At 41.4% G+C, this 23,822-nt stretch overlaps 1 protein-coding gene across 8 annotated transcripts in view; it reads left to right on the plus strand.

Moving 5' to 3' along the window:
• Positions 1-23,822, plus strand: part of NALCN (sodium leak channel, non-selective) — a 333,612-nt gene that overhangs the window by 258,566 nt on the left and 51,224 nt on the right. The window contains exon 19 of one of the 8 annotated variants that reach the window (XM_058743569.1): positions 17,185-17,271. The exons of the other annotated variants lie outside the window; for them this stretch is intronic. Coding sequence (XP_058599552.1) covers positions 17,185-17,271 — 87 coding nt within the window. The remainder of the gene's footprint in view (positions 1-17,184; positions 17,272-23,822) is intronic. 8 annotated transcript variants of the gene reach the window in all.

Below are 23,822 nucleotides of genomic sequence, written 5' to 3' on the forward strand. Positions count from 1 at the left end.
AAAACTCTTTTCTCTTTAATGAACTAATTTTCTGAGTATCAATATACACTTTCTGCTAGAAAGTAGGTCTGGGTAACTATGTAGTTACAAGTAATGTCAAATACATCATTTATATCTTTCCTGGAAAAATAATATTTTATTAGCTCAGTCATGCATTTTTCTTTTCATGCCCATACACATAAATCGTTAAGTATGAACATTTACAAAAAGATGACTATAACTTACTTTTATTCTTCCATGTTTTATTTCTTTTGTGATATATAAGGGACAAATCACAATCTAAGGGGGAAATGGTAAGCTTTTTAGAAGTAATTATGATTTATTAACCTATTAAGTGTAAATGTATTTAAAACCTATAAGAATCAAAAGCATATCCATTTTAAAATGCTTATGAAAATGTGTAATTTCAACAGTGGTTTCTTAAACCTGCCTTGATGAAGTACCAGAAAGGAAAATCAGGTTAGCTGCTTAAGAGTATTTTACAAGACTGTGTCGTAACGTGAAAGAGCATGATCTTTATAACAATGCACGAGCATTAGGAATGCTATTTATGGCGCACATATTACACAGACACATGTAACAATACAACTAAATACTGGAGGCTAGAAGGAGAATGGCTGACAAGGTGAATGGATGAATTTATACTGGGAAGACCCTTCCCAACTTATGCTGAGAGGAAGGAGTTAGACCGTCTTCTAGTCTACCTTTGTTCTAGGAATGGTCATTAAAGAGTTTTTGCCGGAGTGTATATCACAACTTGGATGACTGTAATGAGGAAATAAGGCTAATATATATGGTTTGAGACACTATTTTGAGTTTATAAAAGTACTTGAAATTTGTGTGCCAAAAACAATCCTAGTAACTAGTCAAGACAGTATTCTGGTATTCAGTCTTTTATCTGCTGACAGTTCGCGCAGATATGAGTATGTGCTGCAGTGCATTTTATGAGAGGAGAACAATCATTTCTGGGCTTATTATGTATTATCACCACAAAATATGATGAGATGATCATAAAAGGTCTGGTTAAATAGAGAAAGGAAAGCTTTCTCAGCAAATCTCTAACAACCTGCGTCCCAATTTCAGTTTGAGTCCAATTGGCTCAATCCTGGCATTGCCATCAGATAACGTCATGGGAGGCCGGCCTTGAATGCTGCATGGTACTCCAGGGTCTTTATCAAGCTGTAACTACTATACTAGACGAATTCCTGGCAGGATCAATCCCTAGCGTCTTGAAGATGCTCCTCTGTTCACACAAGACAGACCATGCCTTGCACTGACGGGGAAGAGAATTCAGCCTCCAATCCAAAGGACCCACGAGGGGATTGTAATACTCTGAGCCTGTATTCAGAGTCTACTTACCAAATTAGGAACCAAAATGACATTACTCACCTACCCAGAATAACTACCTTCCTGAATGTACCCTGGGGCTCCCAGAGACTTCAGAGCACAGGCAGACAGGCATCCCTGGAAGAAGTCACTTCCAGAGCCTCACCTCTCTGTGAATTTTCTTAAATTTGGTCTTCCAGTTTTTCTTTTCCACTACCTTTTCCTTATTCACCTGCTCCCAGTTTACAAAAAAAAAAAAAAAAACACAGTGAGACTGTAATTCATGCACAAGGAAGGTGAAGCTATGGTGCGTATTGATCTGGGTTGCCAAACACAGTGATTGTTCCCACGCAAGTTTCTCCAGAAAGGGGATCCCATTGGGCAACAGCTTATTGTCTATCTAGGTGACAAGTTTTTGGAAAACCTCCTTCCAAGAATTCATCTACCTTAGGGTTAGGCGTTAGAAATAACACAGACGTGGAGTTCCGGAAGATGGCGGCGTAGGAGGACGCTGGGCTCACCGCGCGTCCTGCTGATCACTTAGATTCCACCTACACCTGCCTAAAGAACCCAGAAAACCGCCAGAGGATTAGCAGAACGGAGTCTCCGGAGCCGAGCGCAGACGAGAGGCCCACGGAAGAGGGTAGGAAGGGCGGCGAGGCGGTGCGCGCTCCACGGACTGGCGGGAGGGAGCCGGGGCGGAGGGGCGGCTCGCGGGCCAAGCAGAGCCCCCGAGTCGGGCTGGCAAAAGCGGAGGGGCCGGACGGACTGTGTTCCGACAGCAAGCGCGACTTAGCGTCTGGGAGGTCAGAAGTTAACAGCTCTGCTCAGAAAGCGGGAAGGCTGGAGGACAAAGGGAGGGAGAGCTGCTGAGCCCCCGGACGGCAGAGCTCAGCTTGGCGGGGAACAAAGGCGCTCGCCAGCGCCATCTCCCCCGCCCATCCCCCAGCCAAAATCCCAAAGAGAACCAGTTCCTGCCAGGGAACTTGCTCGCTCCGCGCAAACACCCAACTCTGTGCTTCTGCGGAGCCAAACCTCCGGCAGCGGATCTGACTCCCTCCCGCTGCCACAGGGCCCCTCCTGAAGTGGATCACCTAAGGAGAAGCGAGCTAAGCCTGCCCCTCCCGCCCCCGTGCACCTTGCCTACCCACCCCAGCTAATACGCCAGCTCCCCAGCACCACAAGCCTGGCAGTGTGCAAGTAGGCCAGACGGGCCACACCACCCCACAGTGAATCCCGCCCCTAGGAGAGGGGAAGAGAAGGCACACACCAGTCTGACTGTGGCCCCAGCGGTGGGCTGGGGGCAGACATCAGGTCGGACTGCGGCCCCGCCCACCAACTCCAGTTATACACCACAGCACGGGGGAAGTGCCCTGCGGGTCCTCACCACTCCAGGGACTGTCCAAAATGACCAAACGGAAGAATTCCCCTCAGAAGAATCTCCAGGAAATAACAACAGCTAATGAACTGATCAAAAAGGATTTAAATAATATAACAGAAAGTGAATTTAGAATAATAGTCATAAAATTAATCGCTGGGCTTGAAAACAGTATACAGGACAGCAGAGAATCTCTTGCTACAGAGATCAAGGGACTAAGGAACAGTCACGAGGACCTGAAAAACGCTTTAAACGAAATGCAAAACAAAATGGAAACCACGACGGCTCGGATTGAAGAGGCAGAGGAGAGAATAGGTGAACTAGAAGATAAAGTTATGGAGAAAGAGGAAGCTGAAAGAAAGAGAGATAAAAAAATCCAGGAGTATGAGGGGAAAATTAGAGAACTAAGTGATACACTAAAAAGAAATAATATACGCATAATTGGTATCCCAGAGGAGGAAGAGAGAGGGAAAGGTGCTGAAGGGGTACTTGAAGAAATTATAGCTGAGAACTTCCCTGAACTGGGGAAGGAAAAAGGCATTGAAATCCAAGAGGCACAGAGAACTCCCTTCAGACGTAACTTGAATCGATCTTCTGCACGACATATCATAGTGAAACTGGCAAAATACAAGGATAAAGAGAAAATTCTGAAAGCAGCAAGGGATAAACGTGCCCTCACATATAAAGGGAGACCTATAAGACTCGTGACTGATCTCTCCTTTGAAACTTGGCAGGCCAGAAAGGCTTGGCACGATATCTTCAGTGTGCTAAACAGAAAAAATATGCAGCCGAGAATCCTTTATCCAGCAAGTCTGTCATTTAGAATAGAAGGAGAGATAAAGGTCTTCCCAAACAAACAAAAACTGAAGGAATTTGTCACCACGAAACCAGCCCTACAAGAGATCCTAAGGGGGATCCTGTGAGACAAAGTACCAGAGACATCACTACAAGCATAAAACATACAGACATCACAATGACTCTAAACCCGTATCTTTCTATAATAACACTGAATGTAAATGGATTAAATGCGCCAACCAAAAGACATAGGGTATCAGAATGGATAAAAAAACAAGACCCATCTATTTGCTGTCTACAAGAGACTCATTTTAGATCTGAGGACACCTTTAGATTGAGAGTGAGGGGATGGAGAACTATTTATCATGCTACTGGAAGCCAAAAGAAAGCTGGAGTAGCCATACTTATATCAGACAAACTAGACTTTAAATTAAAGGCTGTAACAAGAGATGAAGAAGGGCATTATATAATAATTACAGGGTCTATCCATCAGGAAGAGCTAACAATTATAAATGTCTATGCGCCAAATACCGGAGCCCCCAGATATATAAAACAGTTACTCATAAACATAAGCAACCTTATTGATAAGAATGTGGTCATTGCAGGGGACTTTAACACACCACTTACAGAAATGGATAGATCATCTAGACACACAGTCAATAAAGAAACAAGGGCCCTGAATGATACATTGGATCAGATGGACTTGACAGATATATTTAGAACTCTGCATCCCAAAGCAACAGAATATACTTTCTTCTCGAGTGCACATGGAACATTCTCCAAGATAGATCATATACTGGGTCACAAAACAGCCCTTCATAAGTTTCCAAGAATTGAAATTATACCATGCATACTTTCAGACCACAATGCTATGAAGCTTGAAATCAACCACAGGAAAAAGTCTGGAAAACCTCCAAAAGCATGGAGGTTAAAGAACACCCTACTAACGAATGAGTGGGTCAACCAGGCAATTAGAGAAGAAATTAAAAAATATATGGAAACAAACGAAAACGAAAATACAACAATCCAAACTCTTTGGGACGCAGCGAAGGCAGTCCTGAGAGGAAAATACATTGCAATCCAGGCCTATCTCAAGAAACAAGAAAAATCCCAAATACAAAATCTAACAGCACACCTAAAGGAAATAGAAGCAGAACAGCAAAGGCAGCCTAAACCCAGCAGAAGAAGAGAAATCATAAAGATCAGAGCAGAAATAAACAATATAGAATCTAAAAAAACTGTAGAGCAGATCAACGAAACCAAGAGTTGGTTTTTTGAAAAAATAAACAAAATTGACAAACCTCTAGCCAGGCTTCTCAAAAAGAAAAGGGAGATGACCCAAATAGATAAAATCATGAATGAAAATGGAATGATTACAACCAATCCCTCAGAGATACAAACAATTATCAGGGAATACTATGAAAAATTATATGCCAACAAATTGGACAACCTGGAAGAAATGGACAAATTCCTAAACACCCACACTCTTCCAAAACTCAATCAGGAGGAAATAGAAAGCTTGAACAGACCCATAACCAGCGAAGAAATTGAATCGGTTATCAAAAATCTCCCAACAAATAAGAGTCCAGGACCAGATGGCTTCCCAGGGGAGTTCTACCAGACGTTTAAAGCAGAGATAATACCTATCCTTCTCAAGCTATTCCAAGAAATAGAAAGGGAAGGAAAACTTCCAGACTCATTCTATGAAGCCAGTATTACTTTGATTCCTAAACCAGACAGAGACCCAGTAAAAAAAGAGAACTACAGGCCAATATCCCTGATGAATATGGATGCAAAAATTCTCAATAAGATACTAGCAAATCGAATTCAACAGCATATAAAAAGAATTATTCACCATGATCAAGTGGGATTCATTCCTGGGATGCAGGGCTGGTTCAACATTCGCAAATCGATCAACGTGATACATCACATTAACAAAAAAAAAGAGAAGAACCATATGATCCTGTCAATCGATGCAGAAAAGGCCTTTGACAAAATCCAGCACCCTTTCTTAATAAAAACCCTTGAGAAAGTCGGGATAGAAGGAACATACTTAAAGATCATAAAAGCCATTTATGAAAAGCCCACAGCTAACATCATCCTCAATGGGGAAAAACTGAGAGCTTTTTCCCTGAGATCAGGAACACGACAGGGATGCCCACTCTCCCCGCTGCTGTTTAATATAGTGCTGGAAGTTCTAGCATCAGCAATCAGACAACAAAAGGAAATCAAAGGCATCCAAATTGGCAAAGATGAAGTCAAGCTTTCGCTTTTTGCAGATGACATGATATTATACATGGAAAATCCGATAGACTCCACCAAAAGTCTGCTAGAACTGATACATGAATTCAGCAAAGTTGCCAGATACAAAATCAATGTACAGAAATCAGTTGCATTCTTATACACTAACAATGAAACAACAGAAAGACAAATAAAGAAACTGATCCCATTCACAATTGCACCAAGAAGCATAAAATACCTAGGAATAAATCTAACCAAAGATGTAAAAGATCTGTATGCTGAAAACTATAGAAAGCTTATGCAGGTAATTGAAGAAGATATAAAGAAATGGAAAGACATTCCCTGCTCATGGATTGGAAGAATAAATATTGTCAAAATGTCAATACTACCCAAAGCTATCTACACATTCAATGCAATCCCAATCAAAATTGCACCAGCATTCTTCTCGAAACTAGAACAAGCAATCCTAAAATTCATATGGAACCACAAAAGGCCCCGAATAGCCAAAGTAATTTTGAAGAAGAAGACCAAAGCAGGAGGCATCACAATCCCAGACTTTAGCCTCTACTACAAAGCTGTCATCATCAAGACAGCATGGTATTGGCATAAAAACAGACACATAGACCAATGGAATAGAATAGAAACCCCAGAACTAGACCCACAAACGTATGGCCAACTCATTTTTGACAAAGCAGGAAAGAACATCCAATGGAAAAAAGACAGTCTCTTTAACAAATGGTGCTGGGAGAACTGGACAGCAACATGCAGAAGGTTGAAACTAGACCACTTTCTCACACCATTCACAAAAATAAACTCAAAATGGATAAAGGACCTGAATGTGAGACAGGAAACCATCAAAACCTTAGAGGAGAAAGCAGGAAAAGACCTCTCTGACCTCAGCCGTAGCAATCTCTTACTCGGCACATCGCCAAAGGCAAGGGAATTAAAAGCAAAAGTGAATTACTGGGACCTTATGAAGATAAAAAGCTTCTGCACAGCAAAGGAAACAACCAACAAAACTAAAAGGCAACCAACGGAATGGGAAAAGATATTTGCAAATGACACATCGGACAAAGGGCTAGTATCCAAAATCTATAAAGAGCTCATCAAACTCCACACCCGAAAAACAAATAACCCAGTGAAGAAATGGGCAGAAAACATGAATAGACACTTCTCTAAAGAAGACATCCGGATGGCCAACAGGCACATGAAAAGATGTTCAACGTCGCTCCTCATCAGGGAAATACAAATCAAAACCACACTCAGATACCACCTCACGCCAGTCAGAGTGGCCAAAATGAAGAAATCAGGAGACTATAGATGCTGGAGAGGATGTGGAGAGACGGGAACCCTCTTGCACTGTTGGTGGGAATGCAAATTGGTGCAGCCGCTCTGGAAAGCAGTGTGGAGGTTCCTCAGAAAATTAAAAATAGACCTACCCTATGACCCAGCAATAGCACTGCTAGGAATTTATCCAAGGGATACAGGAGTACTGATGCATAGGGGCACTTGTACCCCAATGTTTATAGCAGCACTCTCAACAATCGCCAAATTATGGAAAGAGCCTAAATGTCCATCAACTGATGAATGGATAAAGAAATTGTGGTTTATATACACAATGGAATACTACGTGGCAATGAGAAAGAATGAAATATGGCCTTTTGTAGCAACGTGGATGGAACTGGAGAGTGTGATGCTAAGTGAAATAAGCCATACAGAGAAAGACAGATACCATATGGTTTCACTCTTATGTGGATCCTGAGAAACGTAACAGAAACCCATGGGGGAGGGGAAGGGAAAAAAAAAAAAAAAAAAAAAAAAAAGAGGTTAGAGTGGGAGAGAGCCAAAGCATAAGAGACTGTTAAAAACTGGGAACAAACTGAGGGTTGATGGGGGGTGGGAGGGAGGGCAGGGTGGGTGATGGGTATTGAGGAGGGCACCTTTTGGGATGAGCACTGGGTGTTGTATGGAAACCAATTTGACAGTAAATTTCATATATTAAAAAATAAATAAATAAATAAATAAATAAATAAATAAAAAAAGAAATAACACAGACGTTATAAGAATTAAGGTCAATACGTCAAACTGATAGTTTCTTTGGGTGCACTTACCTTTTTTCACTCATAATATAGTAGCAATGATAATAACAATAATAATAATAATAATAACATGTTATATGAGTTGAAAAATAAAGTCAGAATTTTTCTGACAGATTTGGCTCATCTGCTTGATTATGAAAGCTGACATCATGGTGCTCAATATCATAAAAGTGAATTTACTGGATGGATAGAACTCTCTGGTGTTTTCTCAAAGTCATATTAAAGCACAGATGTAATTGTGCTAGAAATCACATCCTTTACCGCTAAATAACATTGCAGGGAGGGATTTAGCTGTTGATTTTTAAATGTGCAGAAGTGGTTTTAAAAAGAGAATATTGGTGGAGTTATCTGAGCCAAATTTTTAAGACTATTAGGGAATAGGGACACCTTCAGTCTTGCCTAATAATTGTGTAATTTGAGGAACACCCAGACCCAGTAGCATTTTACTACAGCCCAGCATACTACAAACTGAGAGGCAACTGTAGGCTGCCAGAGCTGCTACCTGGTCAATCTCAGGAATAAGAGGCTACAATTAGAAAAAAATGAAGACTTTTTTAAGAATACAAATTTGATCTTTAGAAACGCCATTTAGCTCTTTTTCTGTGAAAATGTTTTCCTTGTTGGTGCTACATTAGTCTCTGCAAGAATTAAGGGCGAGATGTCAAACTGACAGTTTCTTTGGGTGTATTTACCTTTTTTCATTAATTGTATAGTAGTAGTAATGATGATGACGATGATAATAATAATATATCCTACCTGCATTATAATGTAAGAAAGTCAAGAACTGATTGGGTCAATACCTATGGGTCCATGGGCATTTTTCTGTGCTATTTTTCAATGAACAACAACAACAAATGGAAAGAAAAACAAAGAAGAAGGGACAAGAGAAGTTAAAAAGAAAGAAAAGGAAAACATTTGCAGCCACTTCAGGGTAAGCAATTAAATAGGCCTACCCTATATTATGGCAGCAGATGAATGTGTTAACTAACTTTATTGGTGGCGATCACTTCACAATATATACGTACGTCAAATCATGTTGTATACCTTATATTTACACAACGTTATTTGCCAAGTATCCCTCAGTAAAGCTGGGGGGAAAAATGGCCACTCCCGTGACCCTTTGCATTTTGGAAGGAGGCTTTGAAAGAAGGAAAGGACAAGGAGGTACAGATGCTGTATCTTAATGGATGGGTCTGCCTTGATACAACAGAAAAGAAGTGCAGCAGAGACTTGTTTTAGTGCTCTGTCACTCTCGATTTTCCTAAGTCTTCTATTTTCATAGCCTTATTGTCCTTAGTTTCATCTAAGAGGTTCCTCTTCAGGGAGGTAGGCAGAAGGTTATAGGAAGACACAGAAAGAAGACCTCAGCCAAATCATTTTGGCAACAGGTGGGCATTTGTGCTGATTTGGGTGCACAGAGAGATAAGTCACATAAACTTTAAATCCAGTGTGATTTAAGAAGATACCATGAAATATTAGTGTCTTAGAAATAACTTTTAAAAATAACAAATATTTGGGGAAAATAATACAAAACAAATCCCTGATGTAAGGTATCTCAAGACCAGGCTGTGTAAACAGGTTAATTATTTAAATCCCTGATTTTCCAGGAATTTAAAGATTGCAGGAGGTGATCCTCAGGGTCCACCTAATTCTAACGTAAGCTACTAGACTTGGTGTCACAAGGCCTGGACCAGCATCTGGCTCTGCTCCTCCATAACCTTAAGCCACTCACTTACCTGCTGCCTTTGCAGCATAGACTGCCCCAAATGGTCACCTGAATAATCTGTTGGTCAATCAGAGCAAAATTTAATACTCATCACAGTGAGGCAGACTCCCACTGCAACACTCTTAATAATACCTCACAAGACATAGGTCAGGAGTGGATATTTGTAGGGTTTGGGGTTTGGGTTTAAGTGTAGTTAGTGATTGATACTGGGCAGAATTCTTGATGTAAGAGTTTAGACAGTTTCACAATATATACAAAACATTGAATCATTATTTTGTAATGCTGTAATGTGTGCTATAAGCTAATACAACATTATATGTCAATTATACCTCGTTTATTTTTATTTTTTTTATTTTAGAGAAAGAATGCAAGTGGAAGAGAGGGGCAGAGGGAGAGAGAGAGAATCTTTTTTCTCTTTTTTAAAGTTTATTTTTTGAGAGAGAGGAGCAGGGGAGGGGCAGAGAGAGAGGGAGAGAGAGAATCCCAAGCAGGCTCTGCACTGTCAGTGCGTAGCCCTATGTGGGGCTCGAACTCATGAACCGTAAGATCATGACCTGAGCTGAAGTTGGATGCTTAACCGACTGAGCTACCCAGGTGCCCTGAGAAAGGATCTTAAGCAGGCTGTGTGCTCAGCGTGGAGCCTGACACGGGGTTCAATCCCACAACCCTGGGATCATGACCTGAGCAGAAATCAAGAGTGAGTCACTCAACTGACTGAACCACCCAGGTGCCCTGATATACCTCAATTAAAAAAAAAAAAAAAAAGTGTAGGACTCTCCCGGATACACAAGTAACAAGTACGTGTTATGGACAGGAACCATTACTTTTCTGGGGAGGGCGGCACTGGGAGTGGGGCACTTTAGAGAGGACATCCCTTTGCCACTCTGTGCCCCAGTGTTCTTTCCACCCCCTCTGGCTCCACCTTTCATTTGTCAGTTGTTCAGTGGAGTTTGCATGTCTGTTTTTCACTTTCCTTCCTGATGTGGGGTGATTTCTGAAAAGAAAGAAATCAGTGGTGAGTTTCTGCTGTCCTCTTCACTCCAGAAATCAATTCTATTCTGCCCTTGGATTTTTAGCCATATACATGTATTACCTTTAAAAATAAATACAACTAATTTTTATTTATTTTATTTTTTAATGTTTTTATTTATTTTTGAGACAGAGACAGAGCATGAGCGGGGGAGGGGCAGAGAGAGAGGGAGACACAGAATCTGAAGCAGGCTCCAGGCTCTGAGCTGTCAGCACAGAGCCCAACGTGGGGCCTGAACTCAGAGACTGGAAGATCATGACCTGAGCCGAATTCGGACGCCCAACCAACTGAGCTACCCAGGCACCCCAATACAACTAATTTTTAGAAACAGCATTTAAAAAAACAATGTTTAGGGTTGATGGACCCCGCTGGGCAGGGTCTTGGCCTGAGTGTTGATGAGTACCTATTATTTTTAGGTGATTGGTTTGACCAATTGAGTGACATATTATCTAGAGACAGGGGCTGGTCCATTAGCCCATAACTCAGACGAATGGATTTTCAGAAAGTTCCTGAAGCTAACAATGAAATTACTTATTGGTTAACGGCCTTACAGTCTGAGACAGGAAATTCCTGGAGTGAATAGTAGAGTCATATTGATGGAGAGGCCTGAGTTCTTAGTACTGATAATTAAGCTGCGGGCTGCCCGGGTCTCAGTTCTCAGGGGATCCATGTTTCCGTTTGAAACAGGATCCACGTTATTCCAGAAAAAAAGTATGCTCTATACCTTTACTATGAACAGGAAATTCAAGCCGACAAAGGGAAAAGTCAGAGAGAAAGGGGCCCAGAGTCTGAGGTATTTGAATCATTGGAGTCACCAGTGCCGTCTCCGCATAGTCATCTCTAATTTTTTCATTTGTGTTCTCCTAGGTAGTATTTTTGAAAATTAATCTATGTTGTAAGAAATAGAAAGGAACTTCTCCATATTTGTGGGAACTCTGTGAAAGAGACAGAAGTGGGGCATTTTTACAGAACTTGAGAATACGGTCCCTTGCTTGCCTGCAGGGGATTCACTGGGCACAAATGGGCATCTGTATTCTCTCTCTCTCTCTCTCTCTCTCTCTCTCTCACACTCTCTTTATTTTCAAGACTTATCTGGAAAGGATTGCAAGAAAGAGGATGTTCCACCACCTAAACTGTAAAATCCAAGGTTGCTGTTAAATTCACTCTGTTTTGACTTCGTCTGTACTGTTCAGCTCCACTAAAGAAAGCTTCCCTCAAAAAGCAGTGACCTTTTCACTACATCAGAAGATATCAAAACAAATAGCAGTGTGCTTTCAAAAGCGTCGCTGCCTCTACTGAGATTTCTCTAATTCAGAGCCCTGAAATTGAGCAAAAATGCATTATCATTCCTGCTAGGCTGAATGCATAGAGAAATGTCAGAAAAAAATAATTAAACATTTTATATTACTTTAGAATATTCCATCCCTTTGTGGTTTTCCATCAGTAATTCACTAGTTAGGAAGTGTCTTTATAACCTTTTTTGAAATATCAGTCTAGCATAGTATTTGAATTCTGATATTTGGATCTACAACCAAATCTTCCTTGCCGTGCACTCATATTAATAATTCTTTAAAGTCTAAGGAATAGCCTTTAGTTGAATGCTACTTACTCCAAAAAAATTTTAAGTCTATTTAATGACATATGTGGGGTTATTTTTTCTCTAAGAGAATCATTTTTATTGACTACAAATACAATTGCTATACTACTTAAATATAAATAAAATCAGAACACATTTGTTAGGAAATAGATTTCAAATGACATTAGCTGGATTTTCTTCTGGAAGGAAAGGACTTGCTCATTCAAGAAATACTTCTGCTGCATCTTCTATGCGCCAGGCATTTTCCGAGATACTGGACACATAGATTATTCCCTCAAAGAGTTCATATTTGCCCTGAGCACATGATTATGACACTAGTCAGATGGAAGAGTCTTCAGTAATATCTCTAGTTCTGTGAACACAACTGTGACGAGAAAATTCATACAGAGCATAGTGATGGTTCCCTTACTGAGTGACTTTAATAATTGAAATCATTTATCTAAAATGTCTCATAAAATAAAGTGTTTTGTCCCCTAAACTATGTTTACATTATGCCATGAAAATGCCTTCCCAACATAAAGATAGAGGAGTAGGAAAAGGGAAATGGGAAAAGAATGAATAGTGAATATTTTTTAAGACCCACATATGATGCTAAGATCTTACACATATTATCTCAGTCAATCTGTACAATACACCTATTTAGGAAAAATACTATCATTACCCCTATGTTATGCGTGACAAAACTGAGTCTTAGACTGGGTAAGTACTTTCTCCCAAGATCACATACCATAGAAATGGTCTTGGGTATCACATTGATACCAACTACAATCTGATTTCCCAATTAGGCAGCCATATTTATGTGTCCTCAACAACTTATGAAACTAATCTCTCCCGTTTACTGGAAGATGACTGTGTGCTAAACACTGTACTATTTTACAACCTCTGTCTCACTAGGTCCTCATAGCAAACCCTGAAAGACAAGGACTATTAGCTCTGTTTTAGAGATGAAAAATTAAGTCTCAGGAAGCTTAGCTAACCTGCCTAAATCACCTTGTCTAATGAATCAGGGAGCCAGAGAACCAGGAATCAAACCTTGGTCGGTGTAACTCCAAAATCCATGTATTAACTATGACTCTGTGCTTTTAAATTGTAGAGGATCCTTTGTTTTCATCCACTCTATGGACAACCACTAAGGCCTTTGTTTTTCCCATACTCATGAATGCTTCTCAGGGTGTACAAACATGTTATGCATCATACAGAGTTGCCAGGTCAAGGGGAAATTAGAAGCTGAAATCTAGCCCCCACTGTACCTGCTAAGGCACACCCTCCTTGCCAGGCAGTGCCCCTGGCATAGGACTACATCCCTCCAGAGGAACAGACCTCTTTTCCCAATTTATGCAAAGGTACTATGTGGTCTACAGACATCCTTGCTGTCTGGGGCAGCTTAAGTAGGACCATAACCCTCTCCAATCTCATTCCTCTCCCTCCATATTCTCCATAAAACTTCCTGTGGTAGAGAGGAACCAGCTTTAGCCATCTGGGGCTAATAGAGGTGTCTTCATGGAAGATCTTTTGCTGGATATCTGTTGCAACTCAAACCTCAGGCCCTGATGGATAAGTCAGCTCAGGAAAGCTCATATCTGGACTGAAATTGTGTGGCCTTCTTGACTCTGACCTACAAAGGTCACCTCATTCTTGTTCAAATCCAAATAGTCACATAGAGTATGCTGTGGCAGTATAGTAGAAGTGGAAAGAGGACAGGCTTTGCAGTTAGCCATGCTTGGCTTTGAATCCTCTGAGTCATGGTTAAGTCCTTGGAAAGTCTCAATTTCTTATGCCTTTCAAGTGGAGGTATAAGCAACCTCATAGGAGTAAATGAGCAGTGTCTATCACTTACTCAGTGGCTCAGTAGCCAGTCTGGGTTGGCATTCTGGCTCCACCCTTGTGCTGGTCTTGCTAACATTAAAAGCATCATCAGCTCATTTGTTCACATCATTTGGTGGATACACTCCCAAACTAATAACATAGACTCATCAACCAGAGTTGGCATCACCTGTAACTGACTGAAAGTCTTGGGAATGGAGACCCACAGTCTTTGAAATGTCTCAAGTGCAACTATGACATTCTCTGCTCTGCTTGGATGGGCCAGGAAAAAAATGGTCTTATCTCAGAATTGGGAGACCTAGCCAAACAGGTAGAGACAAGCATGTTGCAAAGAAAAGGGAGAGGGAGAAGTTGAGGGCATGGTCACAAGTGTAGGTAAAGGTGAGCCTGATTGACTTGGCAGGTGGAAGAGTGAGAGTAGGATTTAAATCAAGATCTCTGCAGGATAAGAGAGGCTGGTGATCCGGGCATGAGGAATGGCTGGAAGAGAACATAGACCTGCCCTCAGAGGCACCATTAGCAGAAGAACAATACTGCCATGGTGGAGATAAGCGTGACATTGTCTTCTGCATGGGTTGTAAGTGCCTACCTGGAACTTAGGTGTGTGCATCACTTTGGAGCCCCGCAACTTCTAGGTGGTGAGGACTTAGCTAGGGCTCCTCTTTCATAGGCTGTAGGCTGAATGAGAGTGTTTTTGTCCTCTGGCCTTTTGGGTCCTGTTCTCCCACGGCTGCCTCCCCGGGGCTCAGGACAGATGAACTGACACCTGAGCTCTCCTCTAGAACAGAAGCATCTAGGTCACATTCCTCTGGAAGACAGATGAGCCTGATATTACAGAGACTGAGGAGATGGTGGAGTTTTCTAGAGGAAGGAGTTCAAATTAAACCCCTGTGAAGCCCTCCAAGGGGCCACCTGTTCCTGTGCACATCATTAGCTATATGACAAGGGAAATTTGAGGAAAGGACAAACGGCCCTCTTCATTCTTATTCTGTCCTCCCCTGTCTAGACCCAGAGCTCCCAGCTCTCTGAAGCTGGCCCAATTAAATGGAAATCTAAGCGAGCTTAATAATGCAAAGCATTAGCATCTTACCCCACGAGTGCTCCTTCCCATCTGACAAGCTCTCCTTTTCAAATTCTTGTTTCATCATTCAGCCTAGCAATTCAGCAGCTTTGGATGAGGTCATGTTAGTTTCCTGCAGCCCCACGTTCTGGGCCCGACTAGCACTGCTTGGAGGGGCTGAGTGCTTTGTAGCCTCTCACAGATCTTCCCATTAGACTTGCCAACCGCTCAGTGGAATGCGCTCCAGCACAGGAGGGGAGGATGCTAGAAGGACCCTGCAGGTGAGAAGAAGCACAGGTACCCATGAAGCTGAGTTTTTGTCAGCCTCCTGACAGAGCAACAACTTTTTATGGCAAACATTTGGCAAGAATCACCCAAAGTTTTCGGGAAGCAGAGTATCGGGTATTAATATACTCAATATTAATAAAATATTAAATTATTAACATCTAATTTATTAAAGATTCTGTTAACATATGTAATGTATTTGTAGATATTAACATATTGAATACTAATTATTAATATTGAATATATTACCATCAAAACATTGAATATTAATCAAATATGTAATTAAATATTAGATATTTTCATAACTATTTATCTGTGATTCTATTAAGGCTGCTTCATTGTTGGTTTTTCATATTCATGAGATTTAAAAGCTCTTGTAGACTAGTTGAAAGACCATTTGGAGATACAGAAACTAAGTAAGTATATGGAACTTAAGTGTATTCAGAGAGCAATGAGAAGATAAGATCTGTGGGTATATGCATTTGTATAAAACATAAAGAGGCAAAGAGGCCAAATAGAACTTCATTTAAGCAAAATAATATATATATTTTTGCTTTTTTAAAATCAAACTTTCCGGAGTGCCTGGGTGGCTCGGTTGGTTGAGCATCTGAGTTTGGCTCGGGTCATGATCTCACGGTTTGTGGGTTCAAGCCCCCCCCCACCCCCCCACCCCCCCCACCCCCCCACCCCCCCCACCCCCCCCACCCCCCCACCCCCCCCACCCCCCCACCCCCCCCACCCCCCCCACCCCCCCCACCCCCCCACCCCCCACCCCCCCGCACCCCCCACCCCCCGCCGCGTTGGGCTCTGTGCTGACTGACAGCTCAGAGCCTGGAGCCTGCTTCGGATTCTGTGTCTCCCTCTCTCTCTGCCTTTCCCCTGCTCATGCTCTGGCTCTCTCTTTCTCTCAAAAATAAATAAACATTAAAAAAAAATTTTTTTTAATTAAATCAAACTTTCCTTGAACTTTTCTTAGTTTCATTGAGATATAATTGACATATAACATTGTATTAATTTCAGGGGTACAACATAATGATTCGAGGAGATTTGTATGTATTATGAAATGATTATCGCGAGAAGTCTAGTTAACATCCATTATCATGCACAGTAAAGTAATATATTTCAAAGACGTTTTCCTAGTTGTTTCCTGATTTGTGGTAATCAAAATATGTTATATTTCGTTGGGATTGTACATGATTTGTACATTATTACAAAGTGATTATAATTGTGCTATGGATCAGGAGAGCTACTATTAAATTTTACCCAACAGATGCAGCAAACTATTTTAACAGGGTTTCTCTTTTACTCCTTTATCATTGGAGCATAAAGCAATAAGTAGTATAAGAAAATTCATCTCAGTAGAAAAATTGGTTCATATGGTTTCTGCGACATTTGCAAAATTTCATTTTTGTTTTAATAAAAAGTTCAATCTTTACATTGTAGTTTACGTTTTTCTGAGACAGATGGAGCATTACCAAATTTAAACCCTAGTGTGGTGTGGGGTTTCAGACATTCTATTTGCTGAATTTTAATAGATGCACTAAAGGCAGGGATTGCCCACGAGCTGATTGTCTTTTTTATGTATCATACCTGCATACGATAAGACACTAAGGCTTCTTTTATGTTTCAGTCTACAACAAGGTTCTGGTTGCCCACATGTTTACGTGTGTACTAATGACAACATTGTTATGAATAGCACAAGACTGGAAAGAACAAATCCGCTGTTGCTATTAAAGAGCCATATCCATTTACTCGGGACTGGGCCCATTCACAAAGGAGTGGGGTAGTCACTCCATAAAAATGCAGCTTTTTCCTCACCTCAGCAAGAGGCCATTACAGAGGAGCTCACCTGTTAATGTCTGCTGTTGTCTTCACTTTGGAGGATCTCATTGTCACTCTCCTGGAGGCAGGTGAGAGCCCTTTCCAGGAAATACTCATCCCCCATTCTCTTACACCATTCTATAGCCACGGTTTCCCGTAATTACCACAGAAGGACTGTTTTTCTGTTTTCTGTCGATGTGATTACATTATATTAACCAACATCTGATATTACTTTGCAGTGTGTTAACTTGTGGAGCCCAAGGTTGGAGTAAAATCCCTCCAACGTAACGCTCTGCAGATTTACACTGCAGTTCCTTTAAATGGTAATTACGCTTAATACCAGATGGTTTCATGCAATCTAACTTTTCTATAATGAATGAAAATAATTCGAAGACTCATAGGCCTCTCTCTTTCATTACAGAATGTACAGGCTTTTCCCACACCCTTGTTCTGGAACATTAAGAAAGAAGATATGGAGAGAGAGAAGAAAGAAACCGAGGACCCCCTGCTACTATTTCTATAAACAACTAGTGGTGTTTAAAGGCTAATAAAGCTCCAAAGATCTCTCTTATAACCATAATCTTTGGGCCAATTTAAAAATATTTGTGATGGAGAAATGTCAAGAAAAATAGAGACAATTTCTTAAGACATGATTCTCTTCCCTCCACCTCCATAAAAGACTATATATATATATATATATATATATATATATATAGCTGTCATATAAGAGGCAATTGAAATTCCACAGCACAAAGGCAATGCAGAGAGAGGAAGAAAAAAAGAATCAATCTTTCATATGTTTTTTTCAAAGGCTTGGCAAGAAACCAGGGGTAATATTTTTGCAACTGGGAATGTGTGTTTGCTGAAGAATATTCCCACATTTGAATCATCGTCAGGGGTCCTAGTCTTGTTTTACTTTCAAAGGTAGAGAGGGCATAACATTAACCCCAACTGGGAAAAGGAAAATGCCTCACTGTAATTCTCCTCCAGGGAGCAGGAATAAAGGGATTACACATGCCTGCATAATGGAGAATTTCCTCACTCAGACAAGACAAAAGACTTCATTATTTTTCACCAGACACTTGAAGCCTTGTGCCTCCCAGTTCCAGAAGACAAGCAGGCAGACCAATTTTTTTTGTATCAGACCACTAGATGGAGTTTCTAAGAAACTGGCTTGCTAGTTCTTGCCATCATGAAGAGATATGGGGAAGATGATGAGATCCTAATACCACAACTCTGTGGTCTTTCCCCTAAGGAAAGCTAGACTGTCCCTCAAGTTCGTGGTGTGTATTTTCAATACTATTAGCTTTGCTTTTTCTCTAGGCAACAAATAAGTGAATGTTTTCATCCTGAAAATGTATTTCTTTTATCTTCAGGGGAGACCAAAAGGCATCTAAATTCTAATGAAAAATTTAAAGTGGCAAAATATAACTTAATTGAATATTCAAATACTTTTCCTTCTGACTAGGTCTATTACTGAGGAATTTTTAATGATGTGTGCATTCTTATTGGTAAAGTTGTAAAAGTCTCAAAATCCTTACTTATTTACTATTTCAGCTCGGTAGTAGATTCATATAAGACACCGTGTGTGGGGACCATGTTCCCAGGGACAGATCAGATCTCCCATTTAGGAAATTGAAATGAGTTCAGCTCTGCCTCATGTAGGCTTGAAGGTCTCCCTTCACAGTCACAGAGACTATAGATAAAGATTTATAAATTTTCTACCTGCAAGAAGCAATGGCTGATTTTTTTTTATTACTATCTCAGGGCCTCATCTGTTATAGGTGTGCAGCCCATTTCTTGAGTAGCACAGTATTCTAACTGGAGATAAAATCACCTTCCCCTTTGAAAAGCATATTTCAAACACATGCGGTGTGTGCTATTTGTGATTATTTCCGTGCCTCGTAAGCGTGAAGTGATCCAAAAAGAAATTAAAATGTTTGATCTTCACAATATTTCAAGATTCACTCATTTCACAAATATTTATTAAGCACCTACTGTGTACAAGGTGAAGTAAAAAGTGAGCAGTAACTAAGTCAACCTCTGCTCTCTTAGAGCTTTTTGGAATGAGGCACACACAAGGAACCGAAAGACCAAAGAGGTTGACTGGCCGGAGCGGGGGTCCCTGATGGTAAAAGATGAGGCAGGTCCTATGGGACTTTGGAGTCATGCTGAGCTTCTTGTCTTAGTCTTACTCTGAAGAGCAATAGGGTTGTTGAAGACTTTAAGACAACGATGACAACTGTCTTAGTTGCCAATTGCTGTGTAACAAGTGACTCCAAAGGTTGGTGATTGAAATAACACAGATTAATCTCACAGCCACAGTCAGGAACCTGGGTGTGGCTTAGCTGGGTCTCTCATAAGGCTGCAGGCCTTTTGACTTGCCTGGGAGGAATCCCCTAACTAGCTCACTGTCACCATTCTTTTTTTTTTTTAAGTTTATTTATTTATTTTGAGAGAGACAGAGAGGGCGTGAGTTGAGGAGGGGCAGATTGAGGAGTTGAGGAGGGCAACTGCCCTGAGGAGGGCAGTTGAGGAGTTGAGGGCAGTTGAGGAGAGAGATTGGGAGACAGAATCCCAAGCAGGCTCCACACTGTTCAGCACGGAGCCTGATGTGGGGCTCGAACCCATGAAACCGTGAGGTCATGACCAGAGCTGAAACCAAGAGTCTGACGCTCAACTGACTGAGCCACCCCGGCACCCCTCTCATGGTTCTTAATAAGATTTAGTGCCTCACTAGCAGTTAAATAAATGCTTTGGTTCCTCATGCTCTGTTAATGGAAGACCACCCTCATTCCGTAAGAAGGGAATCTCTCCACAGAACATCTCACAACATGGCAGCCTGCTTGGGCAGGTCTTTTGTGACCTATCCCATCCCATTTGCCTTACATTGGCGAGGAGCAAGTTGCCCACACTTCTGGGTTGCACAAGGGCATGAAAACCAGGGAGGATGTATCACTAAGGGCCATCTGAGAAACACCTACACAGTAACATTGCAGGTGTTCGTTTCAGAGGTCACGTTGCTGGGGATAATAATACAACATGTTTATTGAGCGTGGATGCATAGAGACAGGTTAAGAGGCTGCAGCTCTAGTCCGGAACATATATCGCCATTGAGCAGAGTCAGAACAGAGGAGACTTACCCCCCAGTGTGACCCTCTGTCACATTTGCTTTTCTGTCCTCCACTTTCTGTCGAATGTTTTAATACCAACCATGGCATGGGGCGAGACAGAAAAGTAAATAATAGCAACTAAAATGTAAACAGAGTGTCAGTGTTTCCAAAGACTGGCACATTCATAATCATAGTTGGTCCTCCCAACTCACTCCCTATGAAGTTGCTGGAAGAGGTGTTCTTGTTCCTCATTTTACATATAGGACGCGGAGGCTCAGAGAATGCCCATCACCTGCCAGAGGTCCCACAGCCAGCAAAGGCTGAGGTCGGAACTGCGCAGTCCTAAACCTTGTGTGTTCTCAAATCAACTCCTCCATTAGTCTTCAGTCCAAGGCAAAACTTTCTGTTCAAGCCCTGATGCGGGGTAGGAAAGTACTAACCTGATGTGCTAATTGAACCTTGAAACTAGCAAGTTCGAGAACCAGTCCCACACCTCCCTCAGCGTCCTGTGCTCTCCTTATACCTTCACCTCCCCACCTTGCACTTACCCATTCTGTCCCCTGGCTCTGTTCGTGGGTGTGCCAGCAACCGCATTTCCTAGAACACGAGGACAAGTGATCAAACGGCCCCCTAAAGAACTCACTGCCTAATAACGGAGGTGACCAATGATGACCAAATGCCATAAGCGTTGAACAAGTGTGGTTAATAACATGCTACAGAAACATGGAACATAAAACATTTCTCTTGTGGGTGAATATTCATTTCTCACTTTATGTTACTTATCAGGACTCATTTATGTCTGAGTTTGTGACTGTATTACACATGTCAGAAATACTTTTCAGTAGTTCGTAGTTTGGATTACAATATATGCTTGTGTATAATAAAATTGTATTTCCTTTTGAAAATAATAAAACAAACTCCTACCATACTTCCGTGTGAACCTTGGCACACTGTATTAGAGAATGTGTAACATCTTCATGGAATTCGATTGTGCCAGATTGAAGTGAATAATTTTCTACCAAGGCTGTTATTTTCCAAAATAACAAAATATTGTACATTATTAAAGAAGGTGATGATGGCTTATGTATCAGGCTGTTTTCTTTATGCAAAAGCATCATAATATGACCTTCTTTCTCTACCTGCTTCAATGTCCAGATGTCCTCAGGGCAGAGCTATTATGCAACTTCTTTCCTTGCTCCCTACATCTCCTCTCCTATCCCAGATTTATGTCTTTCCATATGAGTTCCTCCTTTCATCCATAGGAAACCCATTTTGGGCAGCTAGCTTTTTTGTATAATGTAATTAGATTTTTCCCTTGTTTTCTTTTAGACAGATTTATGTATCTGTAGAAAAGTTGTTTCTTCTATACTGTTACCTGTTGTTTTTATGGGAAAATTATCATAGACAAGTAGCTAGTTATTAACTATAATGGATACAGTGTGAACAAGAGGATTTTGAGTTTAAACGTAACATCCACCACCATCCTTAGAAGAGGAATAAAAGCCTTCAAGAGCCTTCAGATGAACTGCCTTTCACGTGCCCAACCTCAATCCCTGCCAATTGCCTTAACCTAAGCGTTTATATAGCAATTTGCTAGATGAATGTGGCCCCTAGTTTTCAGCTAAGAAACTCTAGCATTTACCTATAGTTTCCTACTTCAAAAACCACTGGATATGCAAAAGCAAGAGTGAGCTATCAGAGCATTTGGTCTGAGAAGAGACTCAACAAGAGGGCTGCTAAAAGAAGATGGAGATGGTTGTTGACCTTTATTTTGGACCAGACATGACAGCGGTACTGGGGTGCATGGCTGGCATAGGGGTCAGAGACAGTCACACTAAGCCTGAGACACCAAAGGCGACCTCTTCACACCATGGAAAGATCGGTGTGTCTGCCTGATTTCACTTTGCTCAGGTCACGAGGGTACCTTTGGAGTTCCAGGAAAAGAGGCAGTGGGTAAGAATTCCTCTGTTCAGAGAACACAAGGCTCTGGCAGGGTCCCCTGAGTGAGGAAATGAAAGCCACCAAGGGGTAGCCTTGGCTCGAGCAGAACTCTGAGGTCACTCGTTACACGATTTTACTGGCTCAGAGTTGCTGAGCCCAGTGTTCTTTTTCTCATCACTATCTGGTTTGAAATTGTACTAACAAACACTGTTATATACACAGAAGAAAGTGATAGGAAGAGGAAATGGAAGCCAATGCTTTTATATATTTTATGCATAGAAGTGGCTATCTTAGTCTGATGAAGCACATGTTTTCTGGTTGCAGAGTCGAGCTAAAAACCAGTCCCCCTCACCCTGAGCTCAATGAGTGACTCATACAGAGAACAAAGATTCACATGTCACATGTGTGGTTAAAATTCCAGCCCATTTTACTGTTAGGTTCTCAATTCTCTAGATAGACCCCAGTGGGAAAGAAAGGACTGATCTTGAGCCAGAAAGGAAAGGGGGGTTGCCTTCTCACCACACTTCAGCCATGCTGTTGGTGGAGGGGATGGAAGAGATGCCATGGGATTCGGAGTCTTTCCAATGGTGAGTGCACCTCCACCCTCCGTTGGGACCTTCCTGTCTTGTTCAGTCAGAAGAGGGAGTCTCAGTAGGATCCACAGAGCCACCCCAGTGGGCGTGGGTGTATTAAGATGACTTGGGTGCTGGGACATCCATGAGGTTCTGAAGTCAGTAGATGCATTCCCAACTCTTTCCCAGCAAGAATGCCTGGGCCTGCTCACACTGGGCTGTGGGGCAGACACCAGCAGTCCCTTATCACAGGCAGCTCAAGGCCAGAGATGTTCTTCCTCTTCAGACGTAGCACGGACGACGGCCAGCTCAAACTTGTATACTGTAATCAAGTTGTATGTGTTTTGTATTTAAGGCCTAAGGGCTCAACTGCTTTAGCGGGGAGTCTTGTGACAAAAAATAAAGGTTACTAAGAGAGTGGCTATAGGTTAAGCCTTGACATTTACACAAATAGGAGGGATCTGTAGATCTATGCCAGGATAACACTCTTCTCCAAATGGATGTGCTCAGGATGCTTCATGATTTGCAGTCCTTAGTCCGAAAAACAAATCTTAGTATACATAATATGAGATCGTGCTAAACCTTTGTGAATTCAGCCTAACTTATAAATGCACCTTCCTGTGCGACACCATTCTAGTCATGGAACTAAGCACGGTCTGTCTCTCACTGCCATAAATCCTTGGTTTTTTATAAGATTTTGACTCTGGATTTTATCTCAAAATGGTCCATGTGCTTATTGAACTAAGAAGAGTGATTTGGGGTGGGGGAGGGGGTGGGAGTTGCTTCCTGTAACTCCTTTCCATTCATCGGATTTGCATGATTTTCATGGGTATTTACCATAATTACCTTCATTGGCATCAAAAGCATTTTTAGCTACTTGAATATACACATGATATCATAAGAGCTGCTTAAAAGTATGCTAAACAGAAATGGATCTTTTTCTTGAAGATCTTAACTCCAAGACAGTGATGATATAATTCAAAGTCAATCTAGATACACATTTTAGGAAACATA

The sequence above is a fragment of the Neofelis nebulosa genome, chromosome 1 (assembly GCF_028018385.1).
Source record: "Neofelis nebulosa isolate mNeoNeb1 chromosome 1, mNeoNeb1.pri, whole genome shotgun sequence".
Taxonomy (NCBI): Eukaryota; Metazoa; Chordata; class Mammalia; order Carnivora; family Felidae; genus Neofelis; species Neofelis nebulosa.